General features: G+C 47.6%; 1 protein-coding gene across 6 annotated transcripts in view; it reads left to right on the top strand.

Annotated features, from left to right (window-relative positions):
• The window catches only part of NRG2 (neuregulin 2), a 152,081-nt gene that overhangs the window by 88,909 nt on the left and 41,703 nt on the right, over positions 1-21,469 (top strand). For 4 of the 6 annotated variants that reach the window (XM_061456529.1, XM_061456527.1, XM_061456528.1 and 1 more), the window contains exons 2-4: positions 4,843-5,014; positions 16,601-16,719; positions 20,852-20,917. In XM_061456529.1, coding sequence (XP_061312513.1) covers positions 4,843-5,014; positions 16,601-16,719; positions 20,852-20,917 — 357 coding nt within the window. The remainder of the gene's footprint in view (positions 1-4,842; positions 5,015-16,600; positions 16,720-20,851; positions 20,918-21,469) is intronic. The other 2 variants (XM_061456530.1, XM_061456531.1) reach the window with 1 other exon arrangement.

Here is a 21,469-nt window from a genome sequence, read left to right as displayed (position 1 = left end):
CCATGGCCATGGGAGTTCAAGCTAAGTTACCTTCTCCCTCAGTGGCTCAGAAGGACACAGAAGGATCCTTTTCTGCCAGTTCTCCAGATCCACCTACCTAATTAGTCACCTGCTGTGTGCCAGGCAGTGTGGAGCAGCCTCCAGTGGTTGGCATAGCATCCTCTGGAGCAGGCGAGGAAGATAAGTCATGCCTACTCATGACATCCATTGCCCAGAGGTCCCAGATGTGTCTGTAGATTGTCCACTCTGGAGGATCTCCCACAGTGAGCAAGACACTGCAGTGTTTGTGGCTATGAAGGAGTTCACTGAGCACCTTTTCCAAGATGACTTGCTTCTCTTTCATGCTGCCAAGGGGCTGTTTATGTATGATGCTGTGTGGGTGGGATGTGGTTTTGTTACTGCTCCGTTGTTGGACTCTGTTTGGGCACTTTGCCGGTTCATGATTAATGATGTTTTGAGTTGAGGCTTTAAGATGCTTTCAGGCATACTTCAGGTACCAGAAGTAAAAGAGGTGTTGTTATCATCAAGGTACTTCAATGTAATATCAAATGTAATCAGAAGTGAATTAGTTAAAGCAGTGTGTACATGTAAGTCCTCTTACGGTGGATGTTCAGGCAACTTGTATGGAGTAATTTAGAGCTCAATTTTGTAGGCTTTTGTAAGCCTCTTCTCTCCATGAGATGGTGGTAACTTGGCAGTAGATGCCAGGACTGCTGTCAGAGGGCAAACCTCTCCTGCAAAGGCCTCTTAGTGAAACATGACTCTTAAAACAGGTTAGGGAATTGTGAGCGTTTGTTGATCCTGGCTTTAGGGTAAATTCTTACGGCTAGCAGAACTGGTGTAGGCTGGGATCTAGTGGTTTCCTGCTTTTCATCTGACCTTGGAGTGAGCAAAAACCTGTAGAAAATCTGTATTTCTTGTTGATCTTGGCTCTATCAGGCCGTGCTGCTTTTTCCTTTCTGCAGCACAGCTTACCCTTGGCATGGTTGTCTGCTAGAACTGCCTGGAGAGCCGCAGTCTCTTTTCTCCATCACCTCAGGCTTTGTGAGGCTGGTGGTTCTTCAACCCCATGGAGAGGAGACTCAAATTCAGGTAGAGGAGTGGTTGACAGGTGACTTGTGTGTCCTTGGTTAGGTGTTTTGGCTTGACCTAAGATGTGCTGGCCCCATCCAAGCAGCAGTAACTTGTGTGGATGAGGCTGGGAAGCTGAGAACTGGTGGAAACATGGGGAAATGGGACCTGAACTCCAGCTGGTATACAGCTGAGTCCCTTTGCCACAGATTGTATGTTATCTTGGTATGTATGAAGCTAGCAACTTTGTTTCCCCAATTTGTTTGAAAAAATACTGAAAGGGCAGGAGAGTAAAATGACCAAAAATGTTCAGAGCATTAAAGAAAGGGGACACTTTTAAAATCCTCATGTCTGAGCTAAGCTCACGACTTTCTGAGCTACAAGTCTGTGATTTAGACAGGGCAGAGATAGGAAATGGGACAATGTTGAAGCTGAAAATGAACCAAAATGTAAAACTTTCTTTGACATACTCCATTAGCACTCCATGCATTGCTTTGGTCTCTCAAACTACTGTAGTTTACTGCTGGAGGAGGTTGAAAGGTGATTCATTCATAGTTTACAAGTACCTAAAAAGGGAAGAGGTTTCTGGCTGCTAGATGGGATTCAAATCTATCAGAGAAAAGCAGAGTTCTCTTGGCTGGAAGCCAAAGCCAGAGAAATTCAGGCTGGGAAAAAGGCCTGCAGTTTAAACACTACAAATACAAACCAGTGGAAGGTCTTGGGCTGGCATTAAGCAGGCTCATCAGCAGCTAATGGCTCTGAATGAGAGTTCTGTGTCTAAGAGATGCAGGAATTAGGAAGAGAGACTTTCCAGCCCAGAGCAGCTGTTGCAGGAGACCAAGGCTGGGGGTTCCTTTCAGCTGGAGCAGCCTGTGCATGGCTCTGGATGCTGCATCCCAGGCTTGGGGCTCTGCCTGCTCTTCCCATGCTGCCATCCAAGCACAAGCCACTCTTGTAGGGCAACAGTAAGGCACACAGATGTGCTGGTGTCAGGCAGCACAGCTCTTTCTTTGTGCTCAATGCTTTTTGCAGAGTCCAAAATATTTCTGGATTGGATTCCCCTTTCACTGGCTGGATTCAAGCAGGGAATTACAGTCCATGAAGTGTGGCTTGTGAGCTGAGCGTGCAGTCCCTTTCCCTGCTGTTGTGAGACAGACAAAGACATACAGGGAAGCATTTCTCCTTCATTTTTCTGGGCAGGCTCAGCTGGAGGGGTGCAACGCAGGCAGAGCGCCTGCTCTAGGTGAGTGTCCACTCCACCTCTGGTATGTGTCTCTTTGGACCTGCCTATTGAGGAGTGTCATGTAATTTATCACAGAAGCACTAGGCATGAGAGTAACTAGGTATGAGTGAGATGTGACTCATGTTGGTAGGGAGAAATGGGAATAGAGGTCTTGGAAGGTTTCTTGCTTGTCCTTGGCCCTCTGCCTTCAATACTCTCCATGTTTCTGGGCTTTGCTGTGCTCTTACCAGCATTTTCTGGGCAGAGGGGCAAGACTGACACATCTTTCTCCTAGGCCGTGCTGCCTGCTTCATAATTCTGCAGACTGCAAACCTGGAAATAATACAAAGCAGATGCACCAGTGCCAAGGTTAGGACCTTCCTAGTATTTAAAGCACACGTATGCTGTTGGCATGGTACAGGGTGACCTCAGTGCACAATAGGAACCAACGGACACACACATTCAGACAGAATAAATATTTGACAGAGTCTATTTCTCTATTCCCCAAAATGACCCCTATAAAAGCAAGGTTCTGTTTACCTTCCTGGCTCTCTGGGCACAGTCTTCTGAGAAGAGGCAAGCCCTCTTCTCCATTCATTGCCCTGCTGCTCTTCTGGGTGACCCATTTCCAGGCAAGGATCAGGGATATTGGCTTCACAAAACCCAGGACGCTTGGATCTTCACAGAACTAATGAAATTTGGGGAAAACTGAGATAATTTTGTTCAGAAGTGCCAAAGCACAGAGACCTGGGCAGCAGCGCAAGACAACAGTGTGAGCCTGAAGCAGTCGTCTGCATTTGTCCAAGCTGCTTTTTATGCTGTTTCTACCACGTTAGCACATCTGAAGCCCTCCCCATCTTGACTGTGGCATAGATTTCTAGGGAGCCTACATCAGGCTTCAGTGTGCAAAAGTAAGTCAGGAAGAATATTTGATGGGGTTTATCCTTTTTTCCTTGGTGTATTAAACTTCTTTCCTTTGCACTCCTGGGTCTTGTTTGCTTCTTTGCCTTGGTGCCAATGTAGCTGTGTCAGTGGAAGACCTGGTGTGCTTGGAGCCAGAGCTGCTGTGTAACCCACCCATGTGCTGCCAGACACTTGGTCTGGGTTTGCCTTTCAGTCACTGGGAGCTTTGCCCGACCTACCCATGTTACCCCAAACTGTACATGTCTGTCCATATCTACTGAATTGAGGACAGTTTAGATTCGCATGCCCTTGCGCATAAACCAAACCAATATGAGTCCTCAGAGCCTCCTGACGCTGTAGCATACACATGATGACTGCTGTGCTTCTTATTTTGTATAAGATCACTTGCTGTGAAAAACTTTTAAATACAACCTATGATGACTTAGCTTGGCATGAAGAATGAGTGGAGACATGCAAAGGTCTATAAAATAGCAATTGTTCTAATGAAACCCATCCAATTCCTCCTCCTTTGATCTTGTGAGGTGGAAGAGCAATCAGAATGCAGTAGGCAATTAAAAGACGGCTTGTGCATATTAGAGAGAGGAAATACTTTATCTGTAACACATCTTAGACAAGTGGAAATCATTGTTATGAATATTCTTCAGCCAAACCCAGCAATTTGCTATTTTTTTTTAAGGTTAATACTGAAAAGGAAAAGGGGAGCTGCCAGTTGAATGAAAAATTGCAAGCCTGCTAATGCTTCTTGTCAGGTTTAACATAAAGCCTGGTAGAGATTGCTAAGAAGTGTTTCCCTCTCTTCGTGATGTTCCACCTGTCTGAAACACCCAGGCAAGCTCACATGCAGAACCAGGCTTCAGTCTGGAAAGCCTGACATTGCAGGTCCTAAGACCATTTTAAATAGAATCACAGAATCACAGACCGGTTTTGGGTTGGAAGGGACCTTAAAGCTCATCCAGTTCCCACCTTTCTCATCCTTCATTTGTGCAGGTTTCCACTGCAGCCCCTCTCAATGGCTATTGCTCTGATGCTGTCAAGCTGAATGACCATCCTCTTTAGCAGCAGGCATAGAGCATCCGTATCACACACTACTGGGGGACTGGGGACTGCACCCCATGACCTGCCTCTGATCCATCTGCAGTGAAACCCTCCTGCTGTGGCTGGTGTGGTGCGGGATTGGCAACACACCTGCAGGCAGTGGCAGAGATCATGTAGGTGTTGGTAATCATCAGCAGCAATGGCAGGATGCAGGGAAAATAGTCTCCAAAGAGCTTGAGCCTCCTGCATCCTGGCTCTGGGCTGGTGGGAGAGCCTGGAGAGCAGCACAAACCCTTGTACTAGCAGGAAAACACATGGGTCCTATCTGTGTAAGGACAGCTATGGAGCAGTGGAGTCTGGAGCAAGCCAGACCTGGGGAGCTGCCCCTGTTCTCCACATGGACATTTCTGACTCCATGCCTATGTGCTGGTAAAGCCTGGGGAGCCAAGCTGGTGTGCAGCCCCTCCCCAGCCATCCCAGGTGAGTGGGCAGCAGTGCTTTTGTCAAGGAGGGGGCTCGGTGTGCTCACATAGCTCTGTGCAGCCTCTAAAAGAGGCAGGTTTCACATTGTCTGGTTTCTGTTTTTGTAGCTGTCCCTCCCAAGCTGAAGAAACTGAAAAGCCCAAACGTTCACGTTGGTGAGAAGATTTCACTGAAATGCGAGGCGACTGCTGGAAACCCTCAGCCATCCTACAAGTGGTTTAAAGATGGCAAAGAGCTGAAGAAGAGCAAAGACATCCGGATCAAGTATGGGAATGGGAAGTAAGTATGGCATGGGGCTGCTTGGCCTCTGCTCACTAACTCTGAGTGTCTGGGTCTGTGGGAACATCTGGGTAGAAGTGATGCTGTGCTCTCTGTGTCGCAGCTGAGGGATACTGTGGCACTTCCTTGGAGTCACAGGACCATGCCCAACCCACTTACCATGCCTGGGAGAGTGAGCAAGATTCTCAGTTTCCTAAGAAAGTAGCAGAGAGAGAGGCACACACAGGATAGCTCTTGGGTTTGTAGACGGGCTTCTCCTTGGGTAACTGTGTCATTGGATATCCGAGGTGGGAGATAACTCTTCACCTGCTAGCTGTAGACTGGTTGCAAGCAGCTCAGGTTACCTGGGGTGAATTCTGCTTTGTTACTATGGGTTTGAATGCAGAAGCTGTGCAAACCCAGCAGTCACCCCACCAGCCCACAGCAGGCATCCATGAGTGGGCAAGGAATCACTGTTATCCCAAACTTAGGTGGACTCAAAGCTGTCTAAGACAACTGCAAGGATGCAAGAGCACATCATGATACTGATTAGGATTTGTAGTCACCGTATCTCACGCAAGACCTTGTGTTGCTGCACCCAGGGCAAGCTCCATCGTGGCTGCCCCAACTCCCCCCTGAAGTGAAGCCCTCAGGTAGCTGCTCTCAGTGAGCATCATCCTAGGGACCACCTCACTGGGGCAGTGAAAAACACCAGGAGAAATAGGTGACTAGCTAAGGGGTTCTCACTTGGAATTAAGTGAAGCCATGTTGATATTTTTCAAGGCCAACTACTTACATCTGATATGCTTAAAATTATTCCATCATTGTGACTATGCTTACATTCATACATCCTGACCTAGCCAGCAACAGTCAGCTTGCAACTACCCGAGCCCTTGGAAAACTTGTTAATTCTTTGTTAACATATGTTATGTCTGAGTGTGTGAAAAATAGCTCGTCTCTTCTCATTACGGACTTCAAAGAGTATTAACTTTAAAATTAGAAGCCGTTAAATAATCGCTTAGATCAGTTAGTGCTGGAATGAGTCATTATCAATTGCTCTAATTTAACATTGGTCCTGTTGGCTCTGATTTCAAAGTCACATGTAGAATGGTTGACCTCCATTAAAGTAACTGTAGGGTTTGTGGCTGTTCTGGGAAAAGGCAGAGAGGTGGTCAGTATAAGGTTTAGGCTAGAAACACCAGGGAATCCAGAATAACTGGCTTGTTATTGATGCTGTCTGCTCAGGAAGGGCTGTCTGGGATTCCAGGCAGCAGAGGAAGGGCAGAACTGTGCCCGTCTCTTTGCTCTGTTGTCCTCAGTATTTCTGTGGGCCTTGTTAGCCCCGTGGCCTCAGTTGTTTACTGGTGGGTACTGGAGCTGGGATGCCCAGGAGGGATGTCTGCACCACCCACTGCAGCCCTGCGTGGGAATCCTGCTGGTCCACCCATGCGGACACTGCATCCTGCGGGCAGGCAGCCTGTGGGACCCTGAGCTCAGTGGTGCTGTGTCTCACAGGGATGTTGGGGTGCTGTTTCCCTCAGAGCTAGAGAGCAATCAGCACCAGACTAAACACCCATCAAGTCTCTCTGGTGATAACAACAAGCGCCTCTTGCAGCATTTCCCTGCTGTGCTCCCAGACACCATAGTCCCTCTTGCCTCCTGGCACCCCGTGTCCAGCACAGAGCTGTGACAGGGTGGCATCCCACCCACAGTGGTGCAGGAGTTCATGCACTCCCTGTGTCAGGGACATAAACATATGGAAGAAGGTTGATCCTCTTTCCTCAGGACACTGCTGTCAAGTCATAATTTTGCATTTACCAGTTTCCATGGCAATGCGTTGGCTGACAGCCTGCCAGTGACAGGCCAGAGACACGCTGTGCATGCTAGAAGTGCTTCTTGCTGGCAAAACAAGCCCAAGGATAAACATTTTAAAGAAAGCTGAGCACCTGCCTCCTACAGTGCCTGAGGCTTCCTCAGCAGCAAAGGTGTAAGCCCAAAGCCCTCACTGTTCTCAACCCAGAATCACAGAATCCCAGACTGGTTTGGGTTGGAAAAGACCTTAAAGCTCATCCAGTTCCAACCCCCTGTCATGGCAAGGGACACCTTCCACTATGCTCCAAGCCCCATCCAACGTGGCCTTGAACACTGCCACTGATGGGGCAGCCATAGCTTCTCTGGGGACCCTGTGCCAGCGCCTCAGCACCCTTATAGTAAGGAATTTCTTCCCAATGCCTAATCTCAATCTCCCCTCTGTCAGTTTAAAGCCATTCACCCTTGTCCTGCACTACATGCTCTTGTAAAAACATCCCTCTCCATGTCTCTTGTAGACCCCCTTCAGGTACTGGAAGAGCTTCCCATCACTGCCTTTGCTCCCTGCTGTCATTAAAACATGTCCTTAAGTGGAGAGCTTGCCTATGTGGGGCTGGAGCCTGGCTACAGAGATTAGACTCAAGCAGTTGTTGATCTGGGACAGCTCTGATGTCAGAATGGTGAAAAAGGTCAACCCCGTGTTGACCATTTGCCCCTTGTTGAATAGTCAGCAGTAAAGGAACACTCTAAGCAGATCTGGATGGGTCTGTGCGCACCGAGTCTGGCATCCTTGGCTTTCAGGCTCTTCTCTCCATGGAGTTTGCTAGGTCTCAGTGCTTGAAAACTCTTAAGAGGGCAGAGTCCTTACTGGTATTGGACCTGTCTCTTTTTGGTCTTGATACCATGCAGTGAACACTAAAAATTGCTCTGTGCAAGCAGCATGAGTATCGAGGGAGCCCTCATGGTTTTGCATATCTCCATTAAGTATCTGAGTTTAGCAGTGGGACCCAAAACTGGATATGGGATATGGGTGTGCATAATTATTTCCAGCATGTTGTTAGGAGGAGGCTCCAGGGAAGGGTAAGTATCCTAAACTGTAAAACTCGGAAGGGAAGTCCTACTCTATGATGATTAATTAAAGAATAATGGGGTTTATACATCTGGCTCCACTTAGAGATAACACTGGTCTCCAGATAATCCCTACTCACCCTTTCAGTTCGGAGCAGAGTGGGGTTTCCAGAGGGCTGGAAATAGAGCACTGGGGAGGGACTTCCATAGAGAGAGTACACAAAAAGCTCCACAGCATCTGGCCAGGTGTGCAGGATCACTAGTTGTCTGCTGGAGCCAGGCAAACGAGCCCTGCCAGGATGGGGAGGTGTTTTCCATACTGTTTCTCTTGGTCCAGTGAATCCCAAGCAGATTGTCAGGCCATTTGTCTGCAACTCTGAGGTCCTTCAACAACATGCAGAGGATTAGGGTGGAAGGCAAGAATAGGGTTGCCCTCTGTGACTCATTCCTGCTCTGTGCCTGTCTTTCCTCTCTGTGTGTTTAAAGAGCCTTGAGTTTTCTAACTACCAACTGTGACTGAAGACTGTTCTTTGTGATCAAGTTTTCATCTGGTCCCACTAGAGTAGATCTCTTTTAAAGTAAGGGCAGTATGTGTTTGTAAGGAGGAGAGGAGCAGTTAACTGCAGTTCAGCTCTTCAGCTTCTCCATCAATCCTCTTCCCTCTTGTGTTTTAAACTTACTGGCAAAAAGTTTGGTACCATCAGCCAAAGGAGTCAGGTTTTTTTTTCTGATGGATATTTGCTGAAGGGAGGGGAACAATCCTGATTCCTCCTTTCTGAACTGCATGTTCCATCTGTAATTAGTAACAGGCAGGGGCAAGCCTAGCTTGCACAAAATGGAAACTTCTCTTTAAGGTAGAAGAAATTATTGGCTGGAATTTTATCTCTGGCTCCATTTAAATAAAACACAGTTGATGGGGAACCTAGAGGAATTACCCAGAAAGAATTGCCTGCAGTAGTGGAAGTACAGCACAGTGAGTGGCTCTCCCTCTGAGCTGCCAAAGCGATGCCATTCTCTGCTGAGTGCATCTGAGATGGGACTGAGGCTGGGTTCTGACTCTCTGGATGTCTGGCAAATGGTCAAATGCCAACTGTGGAGAAAGCCAGGAGAGTTTCTGCTTGTGGAGGTGTAGAGAACCTGACTCAGTTCAGGCTGTGCTCAGGGCTCAGCCCTGAGACATGTAGATTCCCAGCTGGAGTCAGAGGGGGTTCAGGAGCCTGGTAGTCTCCTCACTGTGGCTGTCCTTACAGCCTCTTCTCTTTGTGTGCTCTTTTAGCAAGGGAGATTGCTGTGGTGATGAAGTAGGCGCATCATTAGATTGGAGAGGGCTGTGGCAGTTCAGTTTGGGACAGGCTGACCATATGACATCCCATGGGAGTAGTGTCCTACTTTCAGTATCACCAGGAATCCCTATTGTTAGCCTGTAAGTGGAGCCAAGGGATACCCTCCTCTCCTGTTTCTGTACAGTAGTCCCTCAGGCGTTCCTAGCTGGGGCAGATTCATTGCTGGGGTCTTCCTTGTAATGCTCCCTGCTGTAGATTATTCCCCACCCACAATGAATGGGGCTGTGGTCTTCCCTGTACAGCTCACTGCTCTGGAATGAAGGCAAAAAAAAAGAGATCATAATGCCAAAGCAGCAGGGGAAAGAGAGTGCCAATAGAGATAAATGATTTCCTAATTGAGCCTGGAGACAAGGAGGGGCAAAGAGAGCTGTTGAAGCCTTGTGGGAGCCAGAGTGAACCCAAGCAGGCTATACCACCACTCTGGCAGGGGTCTTCAGGCTGACATTTTTAAACAAAGGAAAAAGCTCATTTGACAATGGATCTTGCAAGAGCAATTCCAGATGCCTCGAAGCTAAGACTCTTCTCAAGCACCGGTGTTGTTATAATCACCAGGGGAGCTTCTGCCTTGCTAACTCTCACGATGTCATTATAAGTCTCCGATACTTGGGATTTGGTTTTAGCTGCTGAAGGCACTTTGTTGGAGGGGGGTGTGAAGGAGAGCATCTCCTTTGTTTGCCTGTCTGTTGTTTTAAAGGAGATGATGGACGTCATCTTGGCCAATGCACCTGGGACTGAACCAGGGAATTTGAGAACTGAAAGGAGAAGCAGTTGGGTCTTGAGCTAGAACAATCCACAAGCCTTGCAAGTTGGAGCTCCTAGGAGATTCAGGGAATGGGTATTTAATGAAACTTGTCTCAGTTACAGTGGCTAACAAGTTACGGTCAGATGCCGGGTTGCTTCAACTGATGGTGTGTGCAGAGTGAGAGGTGGAAGGAGTTTTATGTGCCTGCAGTGTTGTGTGGTTTTTCCAGTGATGTTGGCTGCTAAAAAAAACAGCGGGGGAGGATAAAATTTCTCCCTACAGACCTTAGCCCACTGTGGCTGCAGAATGTCATAGATAGGTTGAAGCACTCATTGAGACATGACCTGAAATCCCATTCATCCAGCGTGAGTTAAAATGTTTTGCCATGGGGAAGGAGGGCTGGAGGGCTGAGGTTGCAGGCAGCTCACCTGCGACACAGCACGTTATATATCTATAAGCATGAATTTTCCAGGTTCCCCTAGAATCCTAGGTTTGGAAGCATATCACAGATGAAGACTGATATGCAACCTGCTCTAGTGAAAGGTGTCTGTGCCCGTGGCAGTGGGTTGGAACTGGATGAGCTTTAAGGTCCCTTCTAACCCAAACTGTGCTGTGATTCTATGGTTCTATGACAAGTAACACAAGGGATCCTGTGCTGACATTTGACCTGTGCATCAGCCTTAACCCAGAATTCAGCTTTTACGTAGGTATTGATTTCACACCCTGGCAGCTGCTGCAGGCTGGCCTAGCACAAAGAGCAGCAGCACACACAGGTTTGCCTCTCAACAGAGCGGCCACAAAGTCCGCTCCAGGGACTTGTGTGTGGTTGCATTACGCTGCCTCTCTTGCCCTACACCTCTTCCCATTGCAGGAACATCTGTGGCAGCTCAGCAATGTGGCCCCAGGTTGAATTTCAGGATGGAGAGGGGTTGCACAAGTGACCCTGCTCTTTGGAGTGTACTTATTGATCTTGTTCCCTTCTGTTGACATTGCATGACCCAGAAGGGACTCCAGCTCTCACTCTGAGACCAGTGTCAGTGTCAGCTCTACAGAGTGAGGACTGGTCGAGTCTTCAGTTTAAAATCAGCCTGTCCCAAGCCTGGGCACAGAGAGACAACAGCACTGCTGAGCAGAGAAGGGGCAAATCTGCTTTTCAGGTTAGAACAGCACTTTAATGTTGGGGGACAAGGGTAGGAGACAGAAGGCAGAGGGGGTCTGGGGATGGAACCTCTGTCCATATGGACTGGGGATGGTCCTGTCCTGGGCACCTGCAAGGACTTTAACTGTGTCCTACAGTTCTCCCACAGTTCCTGCAGCTCAAAGTCTGAGTGGGGCAGATGATGGTGTGAGGGGAGGAAGGAGGACTTCTCCCCCGGCAGAAGGGATGGTGGCAGAGCTGCAAAGTCTGAGTCTTCCTGTCCTTACCCCTTTTATGTGATTGCTTTGTTTGAGGCAATTTCTTTTCCCCTTTCCCATTTGCTGTTTCTGTAGCTAATCCTGAGCTAGCCAGATCATGCCCTAGAGTGCCTAGCAGCCAGCATAGAGCCACTTGTTTTCCTCAAGCCCTCCAAGGCACCCTTGGCTTGCCTGGCTCTGTTGTGCTGCCCGCTCTGTGTAACTGCCTCTGAAGGGCAGGAAGACATTGGGGTGGTTTCCATCTGTCTGTGCAGGGCAGAGGATGCTCCTGGTTGCCACTTCCATCCTGCCAGACAGAGGTGCTTTGCCACAGCCATCCCCACTCTGCTTTGTGTTGCAGTGATCCCTTCTACCTGATTTTATCCCCCTGCGTGCTGAGGAAGATTAATGTTTTCTCAGAGGCCAGGGCTCTGATAGCCCAGCTCCAGCCGGTGGGGCTGCCTCAGATTTGATGGTTGCTGGACACCTCTTCTTACTTTAAGCTGAAGAATTAGATATTCTGAATCTTCTTTGCAATCATTAATCTGCTCTCTCAGGGCAAATGCACCACCGTGAAAAGTGCCAGGACAGCACATAGGCTCCAATTAAATCTTTGGCAGGAATGTGAGCAGTAGACATTACAGCAATTACTTGCCTTTCTGTTCTCTGCAATATTGGTGTGCTTCCTGCTACCAGCTCTGTGCAAACAGAGGGGAATGGAGTTAATAGATAACCACAGCAGTGTATTCAGTGTGTCCTTTGCAAGGGTCATGTTTGGGAATTTCCTTTTCCTAGGATCTTGGGTGTGTTTACTATGTGCAGTGTTCTTCATTGACAATTTAGGGGCTATATACAGTGTAGTCTTCAAATTCTCTTCATCGGCCAGTTCCTCGACTTCACTACTTACATGTTAGCTACCCTATTTTTAGAAGACTAATAAAATACTGTAACAGTAGTAATCCTAGAGCTATTTGTGTCCTGAATGATGCAGAAGAGGCTGAACTCACACAGGGAGTGCCGAGTTCACAGCAAAATGTAGGTGTCTTGGTAGCAGCTTTTGGCAGCTGCATTCTTGCTCAGAAACGAATGGCTTTGTGAGGAGGTGACCTGGGAAGACAGTCGCATTTTCACTTGGCAGTAGGTAAGGGGACAAAAATGATTCAAGCTTGACCAAAGTGGAGGTGAGAATATGACTTCTGTCGTGAACAGTTTCTCCTTGGCTGAGATGAAGTGCCTGTTTTCTTTTCCTCTGACTATACCGGAGGCCCAGCCTCACGATTAGATGTCTGACTCTGAGATGTCTAAATTACAGCAGATGAGGCCACCCTTCCAGGCCAGAATTTACCAGGGTCTCTGTGTAGGTCCCAGCCAAGGGCTAATCTCCCTGCTTCCCATTGTGGTCTGGTATTGACACTGCAAAGGGTGATTTACTCATCCCTCCAAACTGCCCTCTGGGGGGACTTTTCTCATGGCCAGAAAGGTGTTTGGTGGGGATCTTCTTCTGGCCAGGCTGAAGGTCTCCTCATGAATGCTATCCGCCAGAGCTTGCAGACAACATATTCCCCATGGCTTATTCCTCCACTGGCACTACAGGAGATAATTAGTGCGTGGCTAAGTCATATGTGCTGAGGGTCAGAAAAGACAATGAGGCAGATTTTCCCCTGGAGTAAAGAAATGTCAACAGAGTTGCACTGCAGTGAAATGATGGGATCTGTCAGTGACCCTGGCCCTTTCACTGAACAAACAGCCTGGGGTAGAGCCTTCCTCCAGAAGAATGGCATCCTCTAGCAGCAAGGCACTCTTGTGAACCAGCAGTCTGGGGCTTTCCCAGGGGCTGGTGTCCCCAAGAGACACGCTGCCCACAAGGGTAGCAGGAGACTTGATGCAAAACTCCTGTGCACAGCTTAATTCCTTGTATGCTGCTACTTGGTATTGCTGTAAAACCACTCCTCAGACCTCAAGTGAACAAAGTACCTGCCTGGGGGCAGCAGGAGGAAGGATGCAGACTTGAAAAATGACCATTTCCTAGCCAGTTTTGAGGTATTTCAGTAGCCCTTGGAGATAGTAGAATATAACAGAAACAAAGTGGTCATCTTTGCCGCACACAGACCAAGGTCTAGTCTCTTTTACATCCTTCGGTTCAGTTCTTCAATGCACAGGCATTATCCATGTGAATTAAAAGGCACATGACTAATGCTGTGAAACAAGTTATCTCTGGCTATTTCAGTGCTGCCTGGATAGGGAAATTGTCTTTACTATGGCCACCCTCAATATTAAAACTAATCTTCATCTGCACTCTTCATCTCTCCCCTCCAAGTCTGTTACTTTACATTATATAGCATTATATTATATAGTGAAGGCCAAGAGTAGCTACGCCATTGGTCTGGAGTATGAAAAGCAAGAAAAAGACCTTGAATTTTTCAAGGGGATCTTGCAATCCAGGAGAACTTCAAACTGTGCTGAATAATAAAAATAAGCACTTTTGATAGTACAACAGTCTTGTGCATTAAACCAAATTAATCCTCTTTGGTTTCACCTTGAATCTGATAAGCTATAAATGCCAACGTTGCTTTTTATTCTGCTCACATACCTCTCCAGTTCCAGGTAAAAGACCAAATGCCTCCCATCCTGTTCTTAGAGAGAAATCTGCCAGGTGTGCCCCCTTTCATTACCCTTTTGTGTTACTAATAACTTCCTGATTTCTATCTTTGGGGCTTAAACCCCTTTATCTGTAGAAGATCATGTACGTAGGTGATATTCTAATGCTGTAGTGGATTTTTCCAGTTCCTACACCTGGTGAAACATGCTGTGCAACTGAGATTGCAACACAGCCAGTTATCATTAGGGTATCTGTCCTCCGGCAGCTGAAGGCAGTGTGTTGGTTAATGCTTTCAGCTCTGCTCCGGCAGATAGCCTCAGCATGGTGTGCGAGGGTGGTGTGTTCTACAGGACTTGGAGTTAGAGCTCTTCCAAGCTGCTTTCAACACGTGCTGCCTGCTTTTCTGCTCTGCATTGCAGCAATAGCTACCAGCCTGTCGTAGGGGTAGTTTATGAAACAGATGGTGTAGTCTGTCAGGGAGGGTTGAGACAGCCAATGGCTGGGTGTGCTAGGGACAGTGTTGTCAGAGTTGCACTACAGCCCAACAGAGGCAACCCCTTCATTGGGCACCCATTGTATCTTCCCAGCAAGATGCATGGGAAAGCTTTAGCTCAGAGGCAGATGAATTTGAGGTACTTTACCTGGGAAGTTTATGTGAGGGCCTTAAATACTGTTGAGTTTTTCTGTTGTGGTTTATTTTTAAGGGGGCACAGGTTGCCCAATAAGTGGTAAATGCTCCATCCCTGGCAGTGTTCAAGGTCAGGCTGGACAAAGCCTTGGGCAACATGGTCTAGTGTGAGGTATCCCTGCCCGTGGCAGGGGGCTGGAACTACATGATCGTAAGGTCCCTTCTAACCCAAACCATTCTGTGATTCTATGCACAACCCAACTGCCACCAGGCAGCAACAGGCCCTGGAGGCCTATAAATGCTTCACTGTCTATTGCTGCTTGACTCCTAAGGCACCACAGCAGTGAGGACCACGGTGCCCAGGACTGTCACAGGTTGCTCTAAGAGACTTGAGAAAATACAGAGGAGCACACAGCACAGAGCCAAGGCGGCTTTGCACCACTTTGCTTCTTCAGGCTGCTATGTTGGAACATGTTGGTCCACATAACTGGCTTGGCACAGTGGCTTAGGGGAGACCTAGGGATTTAGAGATCTTTGCATACTGTCAACATTCATTTAAAAATTGCACCACATGGGGCCTAAACTTGTGCAACTGAGCACTTGACCGCATCCTGTAAAACAGGGCAGAGCCCATATCCTGGGAGCTCTACCAAGCTGTCTCCAAGTGCATTTAATTTACTAATATAACTAGTGAGATGTTCATGCTGAGTCCTTGCACTGTGCCTCCCATGAGAAGAGGATGTCAGGGTGTTAAAAAGATGACTGTTTCTGTGAAGGACTTCCTATGGATGATGATGTGCACAGCCCAAAGAAAAGTCCTTCTCAGATGACACGTTAGCATTGTAAACATTCCAAAGCTAATGATTATTTTCCACATGTCAGAGCCATAGGCCACTGGGACCTCTTTCTACACCTGGCAGTGTTTCCAAGTCTCTAAATAAAGTGACTGTATGACAGACCTGAGATAAAAGCTTTGGGTAGAAAGCAGAGAGATGTTCTCATGAGAAGAGACCACAGGGTGTTTTTTGATAAGCTGGCTAACATGAAAGGAGATGTAGTAAAACAGAGGGCCTAATGCGGGAGTCCCACTGCTGGCTCATGAGTGTTACTCAGTGTGTGTTGAAGACTCCTGTAGATCTTTATTAAAGTAGGCAACAAAAGGTTTTGGCTATTAGTGAGAGAGGCATCCCAGAGAATGAGACGTCTGCCATAGGTGGGTGATGCTCGTCTTCTCCATAGCACCTAAGAGCTCTGTTGCTGAGCTGCTCCCTGTCCTATGTAGCGCGTAGCACAGGTTGTTAGCTGACACAGGCATCATTCCATACATCATCTTCTGCTCCTTCTAGGTGCTTCTGACTGGTTTAATGATTGTGTGCAGTTCAGCCCCACATATCTGTAGTACATTGGAGTGTGTGTAATTGGGGGATACAAAGTACTTCCCCTATTAATAGGCCTGGATGAAGCTACATGCTAGCTGTCTGGGTGAAACCACAGGGTTCGATTTGCAGGCTGGGAAAGGATGAGTGCCCCCCAGACACTGTGGGTGTTTGTGTTTGAGTGTGTGGCACTCAGTGCAGTCACTGAAGCACTGGACTGCTCAGCCTCCTGGCTGAGGAAGGCGCAGAACACACATCTCCACTTCTCCATCTCGCAGGAAGATCCTGCTGTCCATCAATAAAATGGCTTTTCTCCAGCATAAGAAAGTCTGTCTGCTGGGATGCTGGTGGGCTCAACCCCTAGCAAGAGGTGGGAGCAGGTCTCAGACCAAACCATGGCAACATGCTAAGAGCAGTGGGCTCAAAGGGAGATGTTAATTTAGGAAATAAGGGTGGCTGTGATTCCTGGGAAGGGTCTCATTTGAATTCTGACCAGGCTTGGGTGCCTATTCAGCGCGTGAGGTCAGGCAGGCCATTGTCTCAAGAAGGGGTGATGTCCAAGGCAGTGTACCCGGGCCAGGAATGGTTATCAGTTCATGAGGGTGGTTAGCAATCTAGTAAGAAATATCTGCTGTACTTTTCAACAGAAAGATTTCCAGACTGCAGTTCAACAAGGTGAAGCTGGAAGATGCTGGGGAATACAGCTGTGAAGCGGAGAACGTTTTAGGGAAAGACACCGCAAAAGGCAGCCTGAATGTGAAAAGTGGTAAGTGAAGAAGCCAGCAAATGTCTTGTCTGCCATTCACGCAGAAAGTGGGAGGTTCTGCACATGATCTGTCTTTTATTGTGTTTCATGCTTTTAGGATATTGAGTAAAACAGTCTTGGGAGATAAGAAAAATGCAGCTTAGCATAAATGTTTATCTTTGTTATCTGTCAGTGGCAATGTGGTTAATTTACATTTTAAATAAACTTACAGTCTATGTATTTTTTTTAAGGGGGTACAGAGGAAAGAAAGCTGGTGGGCTCAATGTTTTCTTTTTCTAAAAGAATTTCTGAGCAGCAAAACTCGCCAGAAGACAAGTAATTAAACCATAGCTTTGTGATGAGTGAAGTTGCTTCTGGTTTTCATCCTAGAATGTGTGCTCCATCTCTTAGAGCTCAGCGGATGGAGTCTGAGGTTAGGTGGTTTTATTATTATCATGGTTATAATAATTATATTGCTTAACATGATGGTTTGGTTGCGCCCTCCAGCTCAGAAAGTCTCTACAGTGGTTGCCAGAAGCCAGGAGGGTGCAACTAGGGAAGGGATGACTGTGTTCCTAAACTCTTCCTTCTGCCATTCACAATGGGCCACTGTGGGAGTCTGGGCTCTGTGTTCTGCAGCCCTTCTCGGTGTGATCCAGTTTCTCTGTTGTGGTCTTACTAGCATCAGTATGAAAAGGAAGGTACCTTTTTCCTGCTGCTTTCTGGCATTATTTTCTCTATTAACCTCTGTCTCAGCAGTGTTTGAAGTCCTGAATCTTCTATTCTGTGAAGCTGCAATGTCATATAGCCTCCCCCTTGGTTACTTTGCCTGTAAAAACCCAGTGCTTGCAAAGCCTGCAGAAAGGCCATCCGTGCTCAGACCTCCATGCCTTCATGCTTCATGTCTACGAAGTTAGCACAGCTGGTCTGCTGTGTTTCTATTGAACCATGGTAGGAAAGGTGTCCAGAATAAGCTAGCTGAGGCAGTGGAACTTCCTTCTTTTCTGACTTGCACTCTGGCTGTTCCACCACCATGTAAACTGCTCCTGTTTTGACTGGGGGCTACATGTGCAAATCTAATTTCCATGTGCAACATGCTCAGGCAGCATGTGCCAGCCATTAGACCCACATCTGCCTCCTCCACGCCTCCTCTTTCCAGGCACTAGCAATCCCCTTTCACGAGAGGAGGAGTGTGACTGAGCAGTGTCTGCTGCAAGACTCCCATCCTGCAAGCTATTTATGGCACCAGGGATTGCACCTCAGGCCACTACAGCTTCAAACAGCCCCTTCCCACATAGAATCATAGACTGGTTTGGGTTGGAATGGACCTTAAGGTCATCTTTTTCCAGCACCCTGCTATGGGCAGGGACACCTTCCACTAGAGCAGGTTGCTCCAAGCCCTGTGCAGCCTGGCCTTGAACACTGCCAGGGATGGTAATGGCAGTATTTGACAGGATTGAACTCATCCTCTGCAGGAAGGCATGCTATCTGACAAGGTCAAATTCTCTTTGAGGTCCCTTCCAACCTGGTATTGTATGATTCTATGATAGGCAGCTGCTTTCACTCGGTCACAGGGAGTATGAGGACATGCCTGAGTTGCCCAGAAACATGTTGACCTGAAAAGTCACCAAAGACACACAGAGATCTGTCCTATACCTTTTCCTCCTGGGAGCTGCAGGCTGCAAGGTGCTGCAGATCCAGTCAATTGCCTGCTGTGCCCTGCTGGGGCAGTGCCTTGATTAATCCATTTTCTAAGCTCCTTGCAAATCTGCCTTTGACTTGGCACTCTCAACTGCATGCACCCCTTGCTGCTGCTGCTTGCAGGTCACCTGGCAGGACAGCAGGTAACTGCTAGTTATAGTCCCTTGTAAACAAGGTGATGCTGTTCACTGTAGGCTTTTGCAGCTCTGTCACCCCCTTTGCACTCTTTTTTCTCTTCTCCCTTGAGCTAGCCAGAACCAAGCAGCCTTCACCTGTGCCCAGCACTTGCTGTTCTGGAGTCTCCCTCTTTCCTTTCGGCTGGACCTTCCTGGGACTTTGATAGCTTCCCTCACTTCTGCAAGCTCCCTTCTTCTGTGATACCTTTCAGTAGAAAACTCCTCAGAGCATCTGCTTGTCCCTGAATCCACATGTGCCCTGTCTTCTGTCCCTGCCTGCATTCTTCTCCAGGCCCCTTAGCGCTGATCCTGTTGTGGCTAATTCTCAACAGAGTGCTCTGTGAAGTTCTAGCAGTTTATAACAATTGATCAGAACAGATGTGTGAGCTGGCCTGCCCTTGGAGCCCTTCCCAGAAGCTCACTCCAGCTATTGCTGGTTTTCATGTTCTGCTGCTTAATATTCTGCTTCTTAAGTGCTGGCCTTTCCTTTGGAACTTGGTGCATTCGCCTGTCCCGGGCAGGCTGGCTGGTACCGATGCTTTGGGACCGTCTGCGGGAAGCACACCTTCTGATCTGACATTTAGCAGTCCTGCTGGAGGACCTGTAATGTTGCTGTGATACAGGCATGTGAATCTAGGACTGGGAAGAGGTCCTGAGCTAATACTGTATCTTGTGATATAGAGAAATGAGGTCTGTGGACATCTCTGGGTGCCTCTGTAGAGAGGTGCCATTGCAAGAGGTGTCCTGCGGCTTGAAATGAGCATCATGGAGGAGGGAGGAGTCCTCAAACCAGCATGCCATTGCCCTCCAGGGGTACAGAGGCTCCTGAGCCCACTTGAGTCCTGGCTGGCAGAGAGGAGGCTCACACATGGTACCTTCAGGCACATGGGTACAAAGATCTGAGAAGCAGTCTGCTGGCAAAAGTTTCTCAGCCCGAGGCAGCTTTGCTGTTGCAAAGTACCCTTTGCTCTATTCTACTGCCACTTTCCAGTTTACACCAGTTTCTAAAGAGCACTGTTTCAGCCATGCGGATCTGTTGTGAATCACCAAAACCCCCACACTGAAGAGAGATTTTCTGTAGAAAGAGAGTGGCTGCAGTGCAGTGACCCCTTGTCACTTAGAAAACGTCCATCAGCCAAACCCATCACCTCATGTCTGCTCTGCAATTCTGGTTTTTCCACAAAATGCCTTGCTCAGAGATAAATGCTCTTGCCTTGAAAAGCTTTGGGAGGGTGTCAATTTCTGAGGAAATGCTTCTGGGCTTAGCCAAAACATATTGTGCTTTGGTGCTATTTTCAGATTTTTATTACTTTGAGGTAAATTAGATGCTTTCTTAGAAAAATGTCCGATTTCACAGCTCTCTTCATTGAGTATTTGAACATTATCACGTGGGCATGAGGACACAGCTGGAATGTGCCTGTTTCAGGCTCTTTTCCTCAGAAAACTTCAAGACTCCTCCTGAACTGACATCTCCCCCCTCCACTTTTTGTTTAACGCTGCAGGAAAAATCAAACTTGTCTAAAAAGTTCTCTCTGCTTTTACCTTTCCACGGTGGTCTCAGTGCCTACCTCTGACAGGGAGCTGCCCGCACAGTGTAGGCTCCTGGTGCTTTCTCCTTTGTGAATCTAGAGGTGGTGAGGGACTTTGATCCAGAAGGAGCTGTTGCTGCCAGGAGGCTTGAGTAGAGCTTGTGACTGTGGACCAGTATCCTGGTTTATAAAGAGGAAATTGCTGGATGTGCTTGGCTCCCATACTGCCCGGGGCCATGGCCTTCACCTGTTTCATGTACCTCCATCTCTTATACAAGCATTACTTTGTGCTGTAGAACTGCACCTGTATGTGGGATGGAGGCTCTTCAGATGGTCTCACCTTTTCTTTAACTCCACATTTTTCTCACTATCATGTTCTGTGATCCCATCTTTACACTCTCACAGCCACCAGGGCTAAGAAAACCTCCCCACAGTATTGCTCATCACCTGCCAGGTGAATCCTGAGCCCTTTTCTCATGACAGAGATCCTAATGGCATGAAGCCCTCTACAGCAAGGGGACCGACGTGCCCTGTGCCATCCCATGCAGGGGCACTCCTTTACCTGCCTCTGATACCCAGTCACCCATCTGAGCATCTTCTAACCACTACTAACACATTGACAGCCATGCCAGCCTGTGCCACCCAGCAGCACCTCCTCTTGTCCTTCCCCCCTGCAGTAGCTAAGCCCACCCTTCACTGCTCAAAATAGATATTTTGTTCACTACTTTCTTACCTTAATTTCCCCAGGAACAACGAAAGCACCACAAGTCTTACCAGCCTCAGAAACTAAAATAGTTGTTATGGAAGAAGAGTGTAAGTACCTCTCCCCCCGCTCCCCCAATATAGCTCCTTTCCCCTTACTTGTTTTGGTTTTATGACACATTTTGCATAAATGCTTTATTGCCTCCTGGAATCTTCTTTAATCACCACTTCCCTTTGATTTCTGCCAAAGCCACTGATCTTTCCCTGGATCTTTCAAAGAATATGATTTATATTGCTGGTGTCTATACTAGGGAGGGAGAGGCTGATAACTATTGCAATGGGAACTTGAAGAACATGCTACTTAAAATTACAGCGGGTTTTTAAGTGTTCACAGCTCTTGCAATACAGTCCCTGCCCATGGCAGGGGGTTGGAACTAGGTGATCTTAAGGTCCTTTCCAACCCTAACTATTCTATGACTTATTGATGCTTGTAAGGTGTGCTTTTATTTAGCAGGAATTTTTGTTGGCTTGTTTTTAGGGTTGGGTTTGTTGTTTGTTTTGGGTTGTTTTTTTTTTTTTGAGGATAGGTGAGAAAACCAAAGGAGGCTATAGGAAATACAAGAAAAAGTACATAAGAGTTCTAAGCATAAGTCAGAAGAAAAT

Source organism: Pezoporus flaviventris, unplaced genomic scaffold (assembly GCF_033815535.1).
Source record: "Pezoporus flaviventris isolate CSIRO_AGI_PZ_B2104156 unplaced genomic scaffold, CSIRO_AGI_Pfla_v1 ptg000023l, whole genome shotgun sequence".
NCBI classification, from domain to species: Eukaryota; Metazoa; Chordata; class Aves; order Psittaciformes; family Psittacidae; genus Pezoporus; species Pezoporus flaviventris.
This window is presented reverse-complemented; position numbering and strand designations above follow the sequence as displayed.